Below are 19,333 nucleotides of genomic sequence, written 5' to 3'. Positions count from 1 at the left end.
TAGTCTACATTACCGGGTAGAAACACTGGAAATCATAAATTAGCGTTTTAGATTTTATGTTGTGTGGTGTGTAGTTTTGTTTACAAACTGTATGTAATGAGCTACAATAAGGCTGAGCCTTAAAATGTGTTCTATGATTTTTATTAAATTTGCTATATTAAATAAATGTGGATTTTGCTGGCTCAAGCGGTCTTATGTGATTTCTTTATATGGAGTAAAACAAACTGCTTTATTTAATCCATGTTGATGTAAACCAGTAAACAAATAAACAAAACTTATTTTACTTTTGCTGTGATTCTCATGGCTATAGGTGCTTATAGAAAACCACCACACCCTGGTACAGTACTGGCTCAGTGGGTAGCAAGAACATACTGGGTTTGATTCCCAGGTGGAGCAGTTTGGGTCCTTTTCATGTGCATGTTGTCTTTGTGACTGTGTTTTCTCCTATGCAGTCAGATATGCAGATATGGTCAGGTTAATTGGAACTACTAAAATTGTGTTTGAGTGTGTGTGTGTGTGTTTGCCCTGTAATGGACTGGTGACCTGTGCGGTGTGTTTCCTACCTTTCACCCAGTGAATTGGACTATCAATTGAAAAGTTGAGAGTTCGAATCCCAGCTCTGCCATGAAGCCAACGTTGGGCCCTTGAGCGAAGCCCTTAACCCTCTTTGCTTTAGGGGCGCTGTAATATGGCTGACCCTGCGCTCTGACCCCAACATCAATAACATTAACAAGCCATAACATTAAAACCACCTCCATCAGCTCCACTTACCATATAGGAGCACTTTGTAGTTCTACAATTACTGACTGTAGTCCATCTGTTTCTCTGCATGCTTTGTTATCCCCCTTTCATGCTGTTCTTCAATGGTCAGGACCCCCACAGGACCACTACAGAGTAGATATTATTTGGGTGGTGGATCATTCTGAGTCAAGTCAAGTCAACTTTATTTATATAGCGCTTTTTACAAAAGACATTGTCTCAAAGCAACTTTACAAAATCCATGACCAACAAAAAATTCTGAGCACTGCAGTGACACTGACATGGTGGTGGTGTGTTAGTGTGTGTTGTGCTGGTATGAGTGGATCAGACACAACACACACCAACACACCACCACCATGTCATTGTCACTGCAGTGCTGAGAATGATCCACCACCAAAATAATACCTGCTCTGTGGTGGTCCTGACCATTGAAGAACAGGGTGAAAGCAGGCTAAAAAAGTATGTAGAGAAAGAGATGGACTACAGTCAGTAATTGTAGAACTACAAATTGCTTCTATATGGTAAGTGGAGCTGATAAAACGTACTGTACACCTGTATATGTGCATATGACAAATAAAGGTATTCTTCTTATTATTTTTCTTTCTCATCTCATCTATTTTTTAATGTTAATCACCAAACTTTTTACATTCTCTCTATATTTTCTTTTTTCTTCATCATTCTCAAATTCTCCTCCTCTTTCTTGTTGTTAAATTCATTTGTTTACAAGTATTTGGTCTTTGTACTACTTTTTCGCATCCCTGTGCCGATTCTGCAGCTCGGAGGTGTGGTGGAGTGTAGATCCAGCTGTGTGGTAACATGCATCCACCCCTCAGTGTGTGTTATTATTCAGCTCTGATTTAAATAAAACCAGGGGCGGCTCGTTCCTTAGGGCGATCGGGCGACGCACCAAAGGGCGAAGGGGAAGACATTTTTCTATCACAGCTGTGACTGTTCTGGACAGTCTTGTCTTTGAATATCGTAGTCCAATCAGTGTCGAGTCGTGTTCCGTACAGTACCGCCCCTTTTGGGGTGATTTTAGTCTGACTGAAAATCGCCCGGATTGCTCTCATAGACTCTCATATTCAGGCTCTTTTTTTTTTGAACTGCAGGCGCTGCAATACATTCTGAATGGGTTCCGGGAGGGCACGCACTTACGTGCTTGCGTCACACGTAACCTGGTGTCGCGATCTCGTCACCATGACTACCAATACCTCAGTTCGGAGGAACTCCATCGTGTCATTAAGGGAAATGCCATTCAGTCATCGTAGTAATCAGGATAAAATAGCAACTAAGGAATTAGGGCCACCTAGACCAAATTTAAACTTCAAGGAAGTATCTACAACCGGGGGGGGGGGGGGGGGGGGGGGGGCACTGTTATTGCACTTATTGTATCTCCCCAATTGTTTAATTGTACTTCTTTATTCATTGCACATCAGCCCAGATGTCTTTATTCTGGATCTGCTGCACCTAAAATAAAATGCTATCTGATGCAGACTGAATTAAATTGTTAGTGTGAAGGCTTTACTTCATTTTATGATTAATGGAAAAAACAAACTGACAGATGACTTAAGATGTTAATTATTTAAGCTTTAATTTACCCATTGAACTGGTCACCTTGGCCATCGTCGCAAGAATTGCCCCCCCCTGAGAGATTTGGCAGGAGCCGCCACTAAATAAAACTAATTGAATTGAGTTCGTTCTGACATGTTGGATGTTATTGTGGAGGGATCCGAAGTGTAGTTGAGAGAAACCCGCCCAGAACAAAAGCACTTTTCGGGAAGCAGAAACGTCCAGCTGTTCCACAGAAGACTCGGTGACGTATTAAACCCCAAAAGTTGTGGAAAACAGCCAGAGAGGAAGAGCCAGAGAGAGGAGAGGAGCGGAAAGCGAAGCTGAGAGGAAGTGCTGCTGAGTGGGGAATGAGCTCTGAGTTCTGCTGCTCTTCTGTCTCCGGTTGTCTGTGGAAATGCAGCGACGTCGTTTAACTTCACATAAGCTGGTGTGTGAGTTGTTTACTCTGTGTACAGCTTTGCTTTTAAACGCCTCCTCCACCACACAGCATGAAGTCCTGGACCGAAGGCAGCTTTCAGAGCTCTACAGTAAGTGTGTTGTGGTAAAAACGCATGAAGAACTAAACTGCTGTGTGTGTGTGTGTGTGCGCGCGCCTGGACTACGTGTCCGCAGGACTGTTAGCCGTGTAGCGTCGGTTTGTCTGGTAGTGTCAGTCTGTCCGACTCTGCTAAATTCAGCACCATGTTCGGCGTCTTCAGCCTCCACAAAGTAGCTCCTGTCAGCTGTTAAACGCGAGTAAAGAAACTAAACAATATCGTTCACCATTTAAATATCTGAAATGAGTTTTAGCCGCTAAGCCTGCATGTTTATAAAGACTGTGATTTTAAAACCACACTGATAGGCTGCAGCAGATCACGTGACCTGTGCAACTTTTATTTACAGTTTAAGTCAAGTCAACTTTATTTATATAGCGCTTTTTACAATAGACATTGTCTCAAAGCAACTTTACAAAATCCAGGACCAACAGATACAAAAAACCCCTGTTGAGCAAGCCGAGGGCGACTGTGGCAAGGAAAAACTCCCTGAAAATTACAGGAAGAAACCTTGAGAGGAACCAGACTCAGCAGGGCCCATCCTTCTTGGGTGGCCAGGATGATACTTTAAATAAATACACGATTTACACAGAGCATACGAACACAGAATTAAATGATCTAAAAGTTATAACTGGTAATAAATAGATAAATAATAATAGAGTTGTTCTTCGCTGTAGTCTTCAATAATGTCTGTAGTGATTTCTTGTCATTCTTGGTGCAATTACTCCAGACCAGTTTAAACAATTTAACTCAGTTTCTTAACCGCTTATCCAATCAGGGTCGCGGGGAAGGGGGGGGCTGGATCCCAGTTTCAGTTTCAATGGGCGCAGGGCACACAGTAACACCCTGGACGGGGCGCCAGTCCATCACAGGGCAGACACACAAACACACCCATTCACCTATAGGGCAATTCAGTGTCTCCAATTAACCTGACTGCATGTCTTTGGACTGTGGGAGAACACCGGAGCTCCCGGGGGGAACCCACACAGACACGTGGAGAACATGCAAACTGCACAGAAAGGACCCGGACCACCCCGCCTGGGGATCGAATCCAGGACTCTCTTGCTGTGAGGCGACAGTGCTACCCACTTAGCAACGTGCCGTCCTAATGCTTTTTTTGTATTGGGGTACAGGGATTTACCCATAAATTACTACTGGTGTCAGCGTAGCTCATGAAATATGCTGGGACTGAAAACCCATTAGAAACTGAAGTTCCCTGAAAATATATGAAAGATTCTGGCCTCCCATGCCAACAGAAAACCAGATCGGACCTAGCCTGGCATCAGTTTCAGAGAAATGTACATTAACAGCTCAACCTGTATGGATTGAACAGATGGCGCTAGTGTATGTAAGTAAATATGTATATTTTATATTTAAGGTGTATTACAAGTGTTAGGGACTATGCACCTGAGATTTTCACTCACCTTTCACACCTGTGTTAATGTGATATGACAGTAAAAGGGCGTCACTGTGGCTAAGTGGGTAGCACTGTCGGCTCACAGCAAGAAGGTCCTGGGTTCGATCCCCAGGTGGGGCGGTCCGGGTCCTTTCTGTGTGGAGTTTGCATGTTCTCCCCGTGTCTGCGTGGGTTTCCTCCGGGTGCTCCGGTTTCCTCCCACAGTCCAAAGATGTGCAAGTGAGGTGAATTAGAGATACTAAATTGTCCATGACTGTGTTCAATATAACCTTGTGAACTGTGTTTAAAACATGACGTTAAAATCCTAATAAGTAAACGTGATTTGATTTGTATTGCAGTGCAAGTGTGCAAACAAAAAGTCTCTCTTGATTGTCAATCTCTCTCGCTTACATGCATGGTGACAAATGTGTGTTTATACAAGTTTTCTATGTTTTTAGTAATGTTGGTGATAAGTTATTTTACCAAGCACAGATTGGAGCTACAGAAGAGGCATATAACCGGCTGATCTGTATGAGCTATAGATTGTCCCCTGCTGTTTTTATAGGTTGTTAAGAGTGTCTTATAGCACACAAATGTAAAGACAAGCCCTGCTTTCTTGCCCTTAGGCTTTTCTCAGACTAACTGAGGACGTTGTTGATTACTCCTCTTTATTTGGCTAGCCCATCCCATCCCATCCCAGGTAGAGCTTCTGTGTGAAGTGTCGTGTCTGTTTAAACCTGATGTGTATTCAGTTACAGGTTCATGCCATTGTTCACAAGACCCTCACCCTTTTCTGGAATTTGAGAACTTTGAAATATCAGGCTTCTTTTTGGAAACCTGAAATGTGATCTAGCTATGCTATCTTTTTTATCTATGCAGTGTATTATCAGCTCACTCAGATACATTGCTGCCCTTGAATAGGTAACATTCTCCAATGACGCTTAATCTCATCAGATGTCATGGGCTTGCATGCAAATGATCATAGAATACTCTTAAAGAAAGACCTTTCCCATTACTCAAGTCTAGACCAAGAGTTCAGACTCCGGTCTGATAGATACAGAAACACAGTTACAGGTGTAAAGACATCAAACATTTATAACGTGGACCTGAAGGATGACATCTTTAAAATGTACAGAATAACATATCTTGTCTGTTTTGCTTTTATATTTATTTGAGACTTTTGTATTAGTGCATAGATTAATTTAGCACTTGCTTCTTAATCGTGGAGATGCTTGATCTTGGAATACTGTATTCTGTTCACTAAAGGTGCATTCACATGAGAAGCAGCAAAATAGCTTTTGCGCTGGCTGTGCCGTTTTTTTCTATGGAGGAATTTAATTATTGGAGAGAACTTGTGAGCAGTAATTAACTAATTGAGAAAGGTTTAGTGTTCCTATGTTGTTCTTTTAATACATTAAGTCGCATTAAGCTTTTTTATGCATTTTCTCCCCTTTCTCCCGATTTTTAGCATGTCCAATTTTTTTTTACCCAATTGCATTACTCTTCCTCTCTACTGATGCTGACCCTCCACCCTTGATTGAGGAGAGCGAACTGACACACGCCCCCTCCGACACGTGAGCAGTACTCCACTGAGTCTTTTCACCTGCACGAGACGAGTTCAACATTATTCCTCTCTCTGTGCAGACGCCATCAATCAGCCAGCAGAGGTTGTAATTGCATCAGTTGTGAGGTCCCTATCCGGCTCCCTTCCCTGGATGAACAACAGCCAAACGTTGTTCATGTAGCCGCCGAGCCCACCCGGATGGCCGAGCTGAGATTCGATACGATGTATTCAAAATCCCAGCTCTGGTGTGCTAGCGTATATTTTTAATGATAAGCGTTTTGGACTCTCTCGGAAAAGCTTATTCTCACAATTTCTCAGAACACAAGTTTAAAAGTGAAACAGGTGGAAAATCCAGCTAAACACAGATATACGTATGTCACAGATTCGTATCATATTTGCACCATGATGACGTTTTACAGCACCGCTCAAGCCAAGCGCTGAACAAAACAGCAGTCACACGCACGTCAAGTCCAGGGTGTGTTATTTCACTGAGTCCTGTGATTCCAGGAAAAATTGCTTGCACTGCGACCCTGACTGGAATAAATCAGTGCTAAGTCTTGAAAATGAAATAAAAATAAAAATAAAGTAACAAAATGTGTATTTGTTATATTAGTAAATCTAGGATTACATGTTGAAGAAAGGTTTAACTGAACTGTGTGTGTTTATCTCAGGTAAAGGTGTGTTCCTCCTGGAGAGTGTATCTCTGCAGAGCTGTCTCAGTGCAAACTCCTCTGGTGTCTCTATGGCCAGCTGTGATCACCCAACATCTGCCCTGCTGTGGAAGTGGGTGTCCCGTCATCGTCTCTTTAACTTGGCTACCAGCAGGTGCCTGGGCAGCAACGTAACAGGCCAGCAGGCCGAAGTGGGTATTTTTGAGTGTGATGTTCCCATACATACCATGTGGTGGCGCTGTTATGGCCGCATGCTGTATACCTCAACTCAGAAGAAACTAGTGGCCATGGGCTCCAAAGTTGTGGTAAAGAGATCCAGCATGCATGAGTGGAGGATCTATGGAGCACTTGGAGAGGCACCTTGCACTTACCCTTATGAAGGCAAGTTGGTCGTTGCACCCTCACTTGCACAAAGAACACAATTAGATAAACACAAATTATAAAATTAAATATGTAAATAAGAACATTAATAATTACTTATACAAAGTCTGACTGGCTTAAAACATTATTTCTGGAAAGATTAATTTAGTAAAATGCCATGAAATAACAATCATTTGTTATTTTTTTAACTTTTATTCAACTAAAAAAGTACCAAAAAAAGATTTCCAGTGTTTTCACTGACCAACTGTATTTGGTCAGTGAAATTATACTGACCAATAGTATTTATAAATATAAACAAATTAATTTACAAAATGTTCCAACTTTTCTGGAAATGAGGTTTATACCATGCTTGCCTGTTTTACTGGACCTACTAGCCTGGTTGGGTTCTCTACAGACACAGTTGGCAAAGTCAGCGGGATGAAAGAACAGCTGGTCGGTCACTTAATTGCTGCTGCAACAGCAAAACCTGCTGTCCGGTCAAGACATCTGCATGAGTGATAGAATGAAGACTTTGGTCATTCATGTGTGGCCTATATCTACAAGGGATCTTCAAAAAGTTTCCACACTTTTATATTTTCATTGGAAGCGGAGAGGGTAGGAGGAGTAGTAATTGGTCGTACCTGAGAGACTGAGAGATGCTTATTATGATTTAGCACCATCTGATTTCCACCTTTTTTGGACGCTCAAAGAAGCTTTAAGGGGAAGAATATTTTCACGTGATGATGATGTAAGAGCAGCTGTGAATCAGTGGCTACACGCTCAACCAAAAATATTTTTTTGCTGATGGCATTAAAAAGTATGTACAACGCTGGGAAAATGCATCGAAAAGTGACTGTGTAGAAAAGTGATGTCATTTGTTTTTGAATGTTCCAAATAAAGAGTAAAAAAAAAGTGTGGAAACTTTTTGAAGAACCCTCGTAAATAGGAATATTTTTTTGAAAGTTGGTAAAAAAGTTATTGGTCTGGAATGGGTAACAAAGCCAATCCCTTGGGACGTTAGTGAACCACAGTGAGAGCCAGTATTTACAAATGTAGAAAACCTGGAATATTGGTAAATCTTCCCAGATGTTGCTTGTGCCAGAAATTGTCATCATTTAGGATTTGACCATTTGTCTGAGACCATCATAAATACCCGTGATACATTTGTATTGCTATGCCTTTTGGTCTAATGTTCTGTAGACTAATGGATGTTCTGTAAGTGCAAATGGAAATATAGTGTATTGTAGATACATTATTTCTAACAATATAACATGCAGCTGTACTGAAACATGTCTTTTGGTGTAATTGTTTTTCTGTGTTAACAGAAATTCACACTCTGCTGGGAAATGCCCAGGGTATGCCTTGCACTTTTCCCTTCCAGTACAACAGTAAGTGGTATTGGGACTGCACCTCAGAGGGCAGAGAGGACCAGCACCTTTGGTGTGCAACTTCTAGTCGATATGACCAAGACGAGAAGTGGGGCTTCTGCCCAACTGAAGGTACACACTGTTAGCATGTAGCACATGTGAAACATGTATAGTGAATAATAACCGTGTAATATCACTATGCTGTATGTTTTGTGCAGCTCCTGGTTATGGTCCGTTCTGGGAGAGCAATACTGAACTGAAGGCCTGTTATCAGTTTAACCTGTACTCTCTTCTTACCTGGAGCCAAGCACACACATCCTGTCAGTTACAGGGAGGCAGTCTGCTCTCCATCACCACCACTGCAGAGCACATCTACATCAGAGGTGCCCACACACCCACTACTGACCTTTCTTCAAGTTGAAGTGATTCATAAACTGCAAGTAAAAGTGGTGAAAAGTAGTCAAATTTGCACTTCTTTAATAATCTTTGATAACTAAAAGCTGTTATAACTCAGCAGTGCTTGTTTTTGGGTTTGTGTACGTGCAGCCGAAGTGACTGAAATATTCCTTTCCACAGAAAGACTGGCAGACATGGGCCTAATAGTGTGGATTGGACTAAACCACCTGGCTTATGAAGGCGGATGGCAGTGGTCAGACAGATCTCCCCTGTCTCTTCTCCAATATACTTCAGGTGAGAGCATGAGCGTTACAGCATGAGCTGTGAATGTTTGTTTGTTTGTTTATTAGGATTTTAACGTCATGTTTTACACTTTGGTTACATTCATGACAGGAACGGTAGTTACTCATTACACAAGATTCACCAGTTCGACAAAGTTATATTGAACACAGTTTTGGACAATTTAGTGTCTCCAGTTCACCTCACTTGCATGTCTTTGAACTGTGGGAGGAAACCGGAGCACCCGGAGGAAACCCACGTGGACACAGGGAGAACATGCAAACTCCACACAGAATGGACCCGGACCGCTTCACCTGGGGATCGAACCCAGGACCTTCTTGCTGTGAGGCAACAGTGCTACCCACTTACCCACCGTGCCGCCCCGAGCTGTAAATGTATGTGTATGTGCTGTAAACCTCTGTAAGAACCACAGTAAGTCAGTATTCACAAATGTAAAAAACCTGGAATACTGGTAAATCCTCCCAGAAGTTGCTTGTGAGAACTAAAGCACACACAAAAAGAAATGTAACAAGAAATTTTAACAGTAACATGTATTTGATCAATAATAAAATGTGCTCAGCTTTTTATCAAACAGTAGTAATAAAAAACAAGTCATATTTATAAAAACTTTAAATAAAGTGTAGATGAGTAGTGCTGTAGATGTATTTAGAAGTTGTTGTTATTAGGTGTTAGTTTATGTGTTTGCCATATTTGTTTTTTTTTTGCCAGACATGACATCATTTGCAGTGGGGCAGAACCAGCTATGTGGGGTGTTTAATTCAGCTCTAGGGGTGGGGCAGTGGCAGACCATGTCCTGTGATTCTGCTGTGCCTTACATCTGCAAGAAGACCCCCAACATCAGCAGCAGAGCTGAGCCGCTCGGTAACAAGCCTGAAAGAAAGTTCAATTTGTGTGATATGTTTTGTGATATTGCTTTACTAGCCACTTTATATATACTTTTTATATATTAGGAATACCATACTAATACTAAACTCAGAACCTTTTTCTTTACTTGGCTTGGATTTTACTAGTTTTGGGAGTGCACCACCCCTCATGCACCAGTGATCCTTCCACAAAGTCACTGAAATCCTATTTCATTCAATTTTAATGTTTAATGTAAATTGTGAATGTAAACATTAACTGAAGCTCTTGATCCTTTTCTGTATAATTTAAGGTGACCATACGTCCTCTTTTTCCCCAGACATGTTCTCTTTTTTGGATCTAAAAACTGCATCCATGCCCTGATTTGGCTTTCGTAGTCTGAGTGTGCTATCCTTTGTGTTTCAAATTCACAGATGAATAATAAAAAAATACATGCTTTTGTCTTGGTTGGGATCCTTGGGAAGCACAATGCATGACCTGCAAAGCTGACACGTATGTGTACAACCCCCCGTGTCCGTCTGGCCCATCCTACCAAGTGTCCTAATTTGTGAAAACCAAAATATGGTCACCCCATATACAGTAATTGTAATTTCTGTGCTGCTGCCACATGACTCGTTGGTTAGATAATTACAGGAATTATCAGGTTGTGTTCCAATTAAAGTGGACAGTGAGTGTGTAGTGCAGATCTGTACAAATGGAACTAACACTACTCTACTCTCTGTCTCAGATAACTGGCAGTATAAGAATACTGTGTGCCCGGATGGCTGGATTGATCATAATGGCTATTGTTATCGCTATGTGGATGAGAGGGGAAGCTGGGACAACTCCTCCAGCACTTGCAAGGCTCTCGGGGCAGAACTGACCAGTGTCCACTTTCTCTCTGAGCAGGAACTGCTGCTGGCACTCCTTGTTAATGGTGAGTACAAACGCTTCAGCATTGTTAAAGAGAAACACACATTTTTTTTATATTAGTAAGAGTGGCTGAATGAATGATCCGCTGTGTTAAACCCAGAATTATATAAAAGCATCCAAGAAAAAAGTCATCATCTTTTACTACAGACTTCTGTTAAGGATAAATGTGTTGCAAATAACTTCTCAGATGTAACTTATACACTATGGTCAAACAAATGCGGACAACTGCAAACCATATTTATACATGCATCTTGTATCATACCAGAACCATAGGCATTAATATGAATTTGTTCCTTACTGCAATAACAGCTTTCACTGTTCTAAGATAGATTTTTATTTGACTTTGGAATACAATTTTAAGGATTCACGTTGATTTAGCAAAATCACCCAGTGTTGTTTGGTGACAGGGCCTTCTGCTTAGTCTGCATTCTACTCAATCCCAAAGGTGATTATGCCGGGTTGAAGTCTGGGCTCCGTGCAGGCCAGTCGAGTCCTGAATTGCACACTAAACAAACCATTTCTGTATAAATGTTGCTTAATACCCAGAACAAGTGTCACGCTAAAACAGAAAGTGTCATGCTTTAACAGAAAAGGACATTTCCGAAACGGCTCATACAAATTAAGAAGCCCAGGGTTCTTTAAAATGTTACAGTATGTTGTGTGTGGCATGTTTATTACTGCCATCTTGCATTTAGTCATGTAGCTTTATCCTGGCATGTGCCAAACACAGATTCTAGCTGTTAGATGGTTGATCAGCTGCTCCAGAGTTCCTAGCATTGCAAATGGAATTCTTAGACTTGGAATTCTTGTATGTCGTGTTCTGTTAGCCTCTGTGGCTTTCAGCATCATCACATTACAATAATAACAGCTGACCAGAGCGGCTCTGTTACACTGTTACAGTTTCTTTTTTTGTTACTGAGGGGTCCATATACTTTTGATCATGTATTGTATAATTCATATAAATTCTTGATCATTAACTCTCAAACACCTTTGCCATTGTTATTGGGGTTTAAACAGAGTACAGTGGTACCTTGAAGCTCGACGTCATTTGGGTCTGGGACTGGTGTTAAATTTTAAAGGCGCGGAGTTTCAAGGTATTTTTTCTCATAGGGATGTATGGAAAACCTGTTAATGTGTTCGATGGTCCCATGGAACTGCATATATTTTAGGCTAATGTAAAATAATGGGGTTGTTTTTACACACTGAAAATAACACAAATATAATATAAAAGTTTCAAAGATTTCGAGTTACAAGGTAAGCTTTCCCTGTGTTCTAGCGACTGACTCTCAGGTGTGGATCGGTTTGTATATGGAGGCTGATTCTGCTGTGGTTGAATGGTCTGATGGATCCACTGTGACTATGACATCCTGGCAACAACAAGAACCCTCTCCTCGCCAGGGTGACAAAAGCATGTGTGTCACTGCTGATAGAAGGGTGAGATCACAAAGTCAAATCAGATCTAATAGGAACACAAATCATAAATTAATAGTGTTTTACTCTGTTCTGCTTCATGTGTCCTGTATGAACACTATATATAGATAAACATATTTGGTTGTGTGTGTGGTGCAGAATGGGCACTGGCAGTTTGAGGACTGTCAAAAAAAACATCCAGCAGTGTGTCGGACATCAGGGCTTGTACCCCTACACCCATCAGGAGAGTGGGATGAGGGCTGTCCAGAGGTAAATACAAAACAGTTGTATTTCACACATTAGTACTGCACAAGTCTCAACACACACACACACAACATTTTATTAGGTCTTAAATCTCAGTAAATAAGCCATATGAATGATTGATGTACTGTTGGACAGTTTTGTGCATCTTTACATGTGGATAACAGCACACTGTTTAGATCCGGTGCTTTTACATCCTCTACAGACATTTGTACATCCTCTGCAGAAGGCATAGCTTGGCTTATTCAACACAAATTAAGTTGTTTTTCTCCCTAATAAGACTTTATCCCCTTGCACCATTTAGTCAAAATCAGCCAATAAATTGAAAAAGTCAATGTGATAGAAACAGTCAGTGTCAAAACATAACAAAACTTATGAGGGCTCTTGATCCCACCTCTCATCCTTTATCATATGATTATTTTCAGAATCACTGGTAGCCTTAGTAAGGATAGGTAAAAAAGCAGCTCAGATGGTGCTGTCATAAAATTTGCTAGCACACGAGCTGGGATTTTGAATCCATCGTATCAAATCTCAGCTCTGCCATCCTGCTGGGCTGGGTGGCTACATGAACAATGTTTGGTTGTTATTCACAGGGTGGGATGAGCCGGATCAGGGTTCCTCATAACTGGTGCAATTACGACCTCTGCTGGCTGATTGATGGCGCCTGTGCAGGATTGGGGAATAATGCTGATCAGGGTGTGGTTCTCCGTGCACAAAACTGATCCGTATATGAACTCGCCTCGTGCAGGTGAAAAGATGCAGTCGGGTACTGCACACGTGTTTGCTCTCCTCAGGTGGGGCGCGGGTCAGCACCAGTAGAGAGGAAGCATAACGCAATTGTGTACAAATTGGACACGCTAAAAATCGTTCACCAAAACATGGAACTTAATCAGGTATGTCCAGCCTTATGCATAACACTTATGAATAGTGTGTGTATATAAATAGACTGTCCTTTCTTTTCCTGTGTGACTGATACACAGATTTGTGCTACAGACAGAGGGGCTGTGTGGGTCGCTGTGTGGAAGTGGCACGAGTGCAGGGTGAAACAAGAGAACAACAGTCTTATTCAGTCTTATTTAGAGACTGACGTGTGTCAGCCTGAACTTTTACTGGGCAAGAAGTTAGCTCTGTGACTCAACCAGCTAGAGAATGACAAGGGAATTTTTATGGTTGCCTACTTGCTTAGAGACAAAAGGAGACCACTGTGATCCAGAGACCCACACAAAGCTGCTCACATACAGAGCGGGTTATAGGCTAGTACAATTGCTTGGTAAATGCTGGCTTGGTAAAATTTCTTAAAACAAAAATAGTCAAAAGTCAAAAATAAATGCATAGCAACAAAGATCATTAATTTGTCTGTGTCCAAACTTCTATAATGTCATGCAGCTTAAACCTCACTTGACTGCATAGTTCCACTTCTGTTATTGTTGCAAGGCTGGGACAAGGGATTCCATATCCATGCTAATGGTTTTAGACACTTCTGGCCACATGGAGAACACACAGTGTGGTAACATGTTCTGTAACATATTGACTGTGTATGAACACACACACACACACACACACACACACAGCTCTTATCTGGTCTTTTTTAACAAGTAGAGCATAAGCAAAGTTCTTTTTTTTTACTGAGATTCACTTACGAAAGCCAAGCACAGAAGCCTTTATTTTACATACAAGTAGGAACAACTTTTTAGTTCTATGTCACATCACGTGTCCAGAGTTGTTCATGTGTAGAAAGATGTGTACATTACGTTTTACATTTATGACATTTAGGAGACGCTTTTATCTAAAGCAACTTCCAATCTGTTATAAGGGTTACATGGGCTCAACAGTGGCAACTTTGTGGTGGTGGGGCTTGAACTAGCACACTAGTCCAGTCCCATAACCCAGTATTAACACAGCTTTTGTGTAAAAGGGGCTACACTGTCATTCAGTTTCCATACACATTCACTGCCTGACAACATTTAGATTTTCTAACATGTGCACACACTCAAATCTCTAAAATTGTCATTTGAGGAGATTAAAAAACAGTAAGTAAATGGTGGCAGATGGCGCCAGACCATTTCAGGCTGGATCAGGTTACGAGCTGCATGTTTCAAAGCAGTGAAGGTCAGTGGAATTAAGGCCAAATGAAGAGCAGTTGTGAAAACAGTGCCAGGCTGTGATGAGATCTGTCCTGAACTCCTATTGATGCTTGATGCTGCAAAACACATAACAGACTGCTAACTCCTCAACAACAAGCGGGCTCACGCCAGATGCACTCAGTCAGGGGCCTCCATACTCTGTGCATGTGTGTGTGAGCATGTAAAGTGATGGGTGAACAAAATATCCAAGTGGTGTTACTATCCCAAAAAATGGAGCAAGCTAAACAATCATTGGATCTAATGACCTCTACCTTCCTTTGATATAATAATGAAACTCCTCAGAGATGCTCATTCTTTGTAGGAGGTGGGAACCTCATGACATGTCCCTGCTTCTCTGCTAATTAAAATGCATTTTATGTTGATGGATGGATGGATGGATGAATGCTGAGTGAAGTGCAAAGAAATATTAGACAATTTTATCACATCAGCCAAGACCCAAACCTAAAAACAAAAAAGAACTTTCTTTTCTTAAAAAAGAAAACCAATTTAATCTAAATACCATTGAACATGTATGTAGGATTTCAAGACTGCAAGTTCATCAGAGGGACCCTTATGGTTGCTTAAATATTTATTAGTTGATTCTTATAAATACATCATTTTTATATTCATAACTCAAAAGACACTTGTATAAATTTGAAGTGGTTATTTGCACAGGGATGGAAAAGAAAAGGATTCTCCTGTTATAAGATCGCTGATCAGGAACAGACCTTTGAGGAAGCAGTGAAGGGCTATTACTGTAAATCATCTCTTGTCAGCATTGAAAACAGGTACAGCGTAAAGTCTCTTTTCATACACCTCAAGTATCCTCCGTCCACACAGTGCTTTATCTCTAAAACTGAGCGTCTCTTATCTTACTGCAGGTATGAGCAGGCCTTTCTAAACAGTCTGATCAATGCCAGGAACTCTTCTACCTCTCAGTACTATTGGACCGCTCTCCAGGACCAGAACAGAACCGGTGATTATCGCTGGCTGATGCAGAACAGCTCTACAGCACCTCTTACCTACACCAACTGGAACCGCCATCAGCCCAGTGAGTCAGCAGTGCTGGAAACTGCATGTTAATAATTCTCAACGATATATAATTTTACCCATAGTGCAACAGTGCTTAAACAACAGGATATGTTTACCAAAAAGTAATACCCCAGTGTTATCAGCTTACAGGCCCAGTCACACCTGAAACTTGCATTTCACATTGCAATATGCATACAAACACTACAAACATCAAACCAAACCTATTATACTGTAGCTATAAAAATATTGGGATTTTTTTCACACACATTTATTAAATACAAATATGACAGTGGTGCTGTAGAAAAACCACATGAATGTGGTTTATTCCTCTGTAGTTGTGACTGGTGGAGGCTGCGTGGGAATGACAGGTGGCCATAATCTTGGCCACTGGGAGGCGAAAAACTGCAATTCTTTTAAGGCCTTGGCAGTTTGTGAGCAGAGTGTGAGCAGTTACCATGATATGCTGATGCCCATTCCCCATTTGGATATAATTGCACCCTGTAAGGATGGATGGGAGAGCAAGTCAGGCCTGCCTTACTGCTACAAGGTGAGAAATAAAACTTTTATTGTTTAGAATCGCCGGCCTCGATTAGTAAATGACTTTATTTGGATAAATATGATAAACAGAATGTGGGGTTTTGGACTTACAGACCGAGTAGATGTTTATTCGGTTTCTCAGGTGTTCCACAGCGAGAAGATCTTGATGCATCGCTCGTGGTCAGAGGCGGAGTTTTTCTGCCGGGCTCTTGGGGCTGATCTTGCCAGCTTTCACTACTATAAGGACCAGCAGTTTGTCAAACAGATGCTCACCAAGATGTTTGATAGGTTGGCTTGACAGTGTGACACCAATGCATTACTCTCATATATTTATTTATTACTCACATATAATTATTCCTCTTGTGGCATTTGTGTCATTGCCTCAACCAGATGAAGTATCTGTTGCAGCGGCAAGGAAGTGGCACTCTGTATGGCCTTTTAATACCTCAAACATGACCAATTGTGACAGTAATGCCTGTCCACTAACGTTGCGTTGCTTAGACTAGAACCCAGATAGCAAAGAGAAGAATTCTTGCCCGACCTTCCAACCAACAGACACAACCAACTGTTAGACCAGGTTGGTGGCACAGCTGAGATTCAAACTTGGATTCGAACAGCGGTGTGCTAGCATGTAAGACCCCTGCTCCACCCAGTGCCCCTAGTACAGTGACATTTTTGTCAACATATATAATTAATCAAAGTAAAAATTGCTTAAAAAGTAAAGCCTAGTAACTCTTATGAATGAATCTGCCACCTCTCACTCTCTCTCTGTTTACATCTTTTTTCTTCTCCTCCAGTACAGAGGGCCGTTGGTTCTGGGTTGGCTTCACTAAAAGAGACCCACTATCTGCTGGAGCCTGGGAGTGGTCAGACGGCACACCGGTAAAGAGCAAAGAATGACAAAAGGATTGATGGATAAGTGGTCATTAGGAACTCAAAAATAAGATCATATAGCTTTAACAACAACGATTCAATATTCACATACACATTTAAGGTCGCTGAAGTCCACTAGTTAAATAAAAGAATTTCTAACATCATGCTTAAACTGGCATTAGAACCAGCACTATTTATGTTTATGTTGGCTAGTTAAGTTTAGGTTTATTGAGAGATTTCATCTCTGGCTTGCTGATCAGCCGTCAGTGCAATGATCCCAGCCACAAAGTTTAAACCAGGTTTCACCTGCAACCACGGGTCACCTCAGCCCATCAATTTTTAGTCCCATACATGCACAGTGACTTGCACTTGAATCCTAAATAGCACAAGCAGTGTCCACAGTCTGTTGGATAAAATGGGTCTGTTCAAAAACCTAGTAAGCTGCCTTGCTGCTTATTGCCTATCTAGGCATCTGCCTAAGTAGAGAGGTGTCTAATAAGACATGGAACTTAAGGTTATTCAGATGTACTACTTAGACAGCGATTACCTTGATTACGTCACCACAGTTTTTGCTTACTACGCTAACACAGTTAGCCTCAGGCCATTCAAACCAATAGGCTGATGAGGCACAACCCACTAGCATGCCAGCTAACATCTCCCTCCGAGTACCGAAAACAGCTAAACTGTCACTGACAAGCCTGAATTTGCGAGTAAATCACACTTGTACACCTTTATACAAATTAAAAATCAATTAGAATTTATTTACATTCGAAAAGAACTCCATTCTTGTTCCGCATCCGTTCATCATATTCGTAATTTTTTGTGAAAACGTTGAACGCTGGGATTGCCTTCACTGCTAGGGAAGCATCAGATGCTCCCTCATTATTCAGTCAGATTATCACTTTGAATTAAGGCTTCTCAGTAGGCAGCATTTAAAGTACTGTATCTAAGTAGAGAGCTCATGAAGTTTTCAGACAGACCCAATGTGGTTATGCAGACACCAATGCTGCATGCATTAACACAGCCATTAAGTTCATACTAAAGAGCAGACATAGTGCCGTTTTTTTTTATGCTATGAAAAAAATAACCACATATCAGTATATTTTCTTAGTTGTTTGCACTTCTCTTTCATTTTAGAAGTTTGCTCTCAGGTTAAAGTTGTTTCAGTTGTATTTTAATGTTTTTCGCAGGTAGTGACATCATTCCTAGAGGACAGAAATGAGGAAGTGGGCAATCATGAGTGTGCTGTATACAGCGATATAACAAACACGCTCATACCCCGACCCTGTGATTCCAAACATGAATGGATTTGCAAAGTACCCAGAGGTAGGCATGCAGATGTAATAGATTTGGGAACAAAACTATTTATTACAAATGCTAGATTTGAAATAATTTGGGTGATTGTTATTTATTTCCCCAGGTGTGGAGTTAACAAAGCCTTATTGGTACAACAATCGTAAGTGACTTATTAAGAACATCATACTAATCTTGTGTTGAACCCTCTTTGATTTTGATCATTACTGCTTTGCAGCATGGTTTACACAAGATAATGTAAACGTTCCTTTGGGATTTTTATGTTAGTGGCTGCACATTTGTTGGAGTTTTAAACACTTAGCCTCAATTATGGGAGAAGGGTACTGGGGTGGGGGAGGGTGGCCGAGCCCCTGTAATAGAGTGACGTCCTGCCTGGGGTGTGTTACTGCATTATGCCCTGTGATTCCAGGGAAAGCAGACCTATCCACAACCCTGTACAGGATAAAGTGGTGGTAAAACATAAAAAAATGTAATGAATAATGATTGTGTTGGTGATTGCATAGTAAGGCATTATTAATACTCTATCTATCTGTGCAGAGAGTGAGCCTTGGGTGTTCTACCGTGGAGCAGAGTACTATTTGGCTGAACAACCATTTCCTTGGGAGTCTGTGTTGCTTGCTTGTAAATTGATGGGAGCTGACTTGCTGTCCATACACTCCCAAGAGGAGCTGGACTTTATTAGAGAACGCATAAAGAAAGTGAGTAAACACAAGCACATGAACACTGTATTAATCACTGCCAGAATTGTTCATCAGAAAATACTGCTGAAAAATTCATACATGACTGTCCAAAATGCAGAAAGAGAATAACATTTACATTGTTTTTAATTTGATTAGAAGTCCCATCTACCTTTAAGACAAACACAACCATCAGATTCTGCAGATAACTCAGAGCATGTGATTTTTAAATACCTAACCTGTTTTTCCTTTTTTTATTTTCAGACTCATTATAGCTCTGCTGAGTGGTGGATTGGGCTCTCAGCTAACAGTGCACATCAAGGTTTTAGGTACGTTTGTATCTTTACTCATGTTTATAGCTGAAGATGTTTCTGTCTGACAGAATATAAAGTGTTTACATACAGAAATGCTGACT

At 41.1% G+C, this 19,333-nt stretch overlaps 1 protein-coding gene across 1 annotated transcript in view; it reads left to right on the top strand.

The window, feature by feature from the left end:
- Positions 1–19,333, top strand: part of pla2r1 (phospholipase A2 receptor 1) — a 37,750-nt gene that overhangs the window by 767 nt on the left and 17,650 nt on the right. The window contains exons 2-19 of the mRNA XM_063013431.1: positions 2,787–2,858; positions 6,496–6,876; positions 8,181–8,354; positions 8,441–8,605; positions 8,799–8,912; positions 9,627–9,779; positions 10,507–10,695; positions 11,968–12,125; positions 12,261–12,371; positions 15,161–15,273; positions 15,367–15,536; positions 15,853–16,064; positions 16,197–16,342; positions 16,852–16,936; positions 18,118–18,253; positions 18,348–18,387; positions 18,783–18,939; positions 19,183–19,247. Coding sequence (XP_062869501.1) covers positions 2,787–2,858; positions 6,496–6,876; positions 8,181–8,354; positions 8,441–8,605; positions 8,799–8,912; positions 9,627–9,779; positions 10,507–10,695; positions 11,968–12,125; positions 12,261–12,371; positions 15,161–15,273; positions 15,367–15,536; positions 15,853–16,064; positions 16,197–16,342; positions 16,852–16,936; positions 18,118–18,253; positions 18,348–18,387; positions 18,783–18,939; positions 19,183–19,247 — 2,641 coding nt within the window. The remainder of the gene's footprint in view (positions 1–2,786; positions 2,859–6,495; positions 6,877–8,180; positions 8,355–8,440; positions 8,606–8,798; positions 8,913–9,626; positions 9,780–10,506; positions 10,696–11,967; positions 12,126–12,260; positions 12,372–15,160; positions 15,274–15,366; positions 15,537–15,852; positions 16,065–16,196; positions 16,343–16,851; positions 16,937–18,117; positions 18,254–18,347; positions 18,388–18,782; positions 18,940–19,182; positions 19,248–19,333) is intronic.

Source organism: Trichomycterus rosablanca, chromosome 17, assembly GCF_030014385.1.
Source record: "Trichomycterus rosablanca isolate fTriRos1 chromosome 17, fTriRos1.hap1, whole genome shotgun sequence".
Taxonomy (NCBI): Eukaryota; Metazoa; Chordata; class Actinopteri; order Siluriformes; family Trichomycteridae; genus Trichomycterus; species Trichomycterus rosablanca.
The sequence above is the reverse complement of the archived record's forward strand: the minus strand, read 5'-3'. Positions and strand labels throughout refer to the sequence as shown.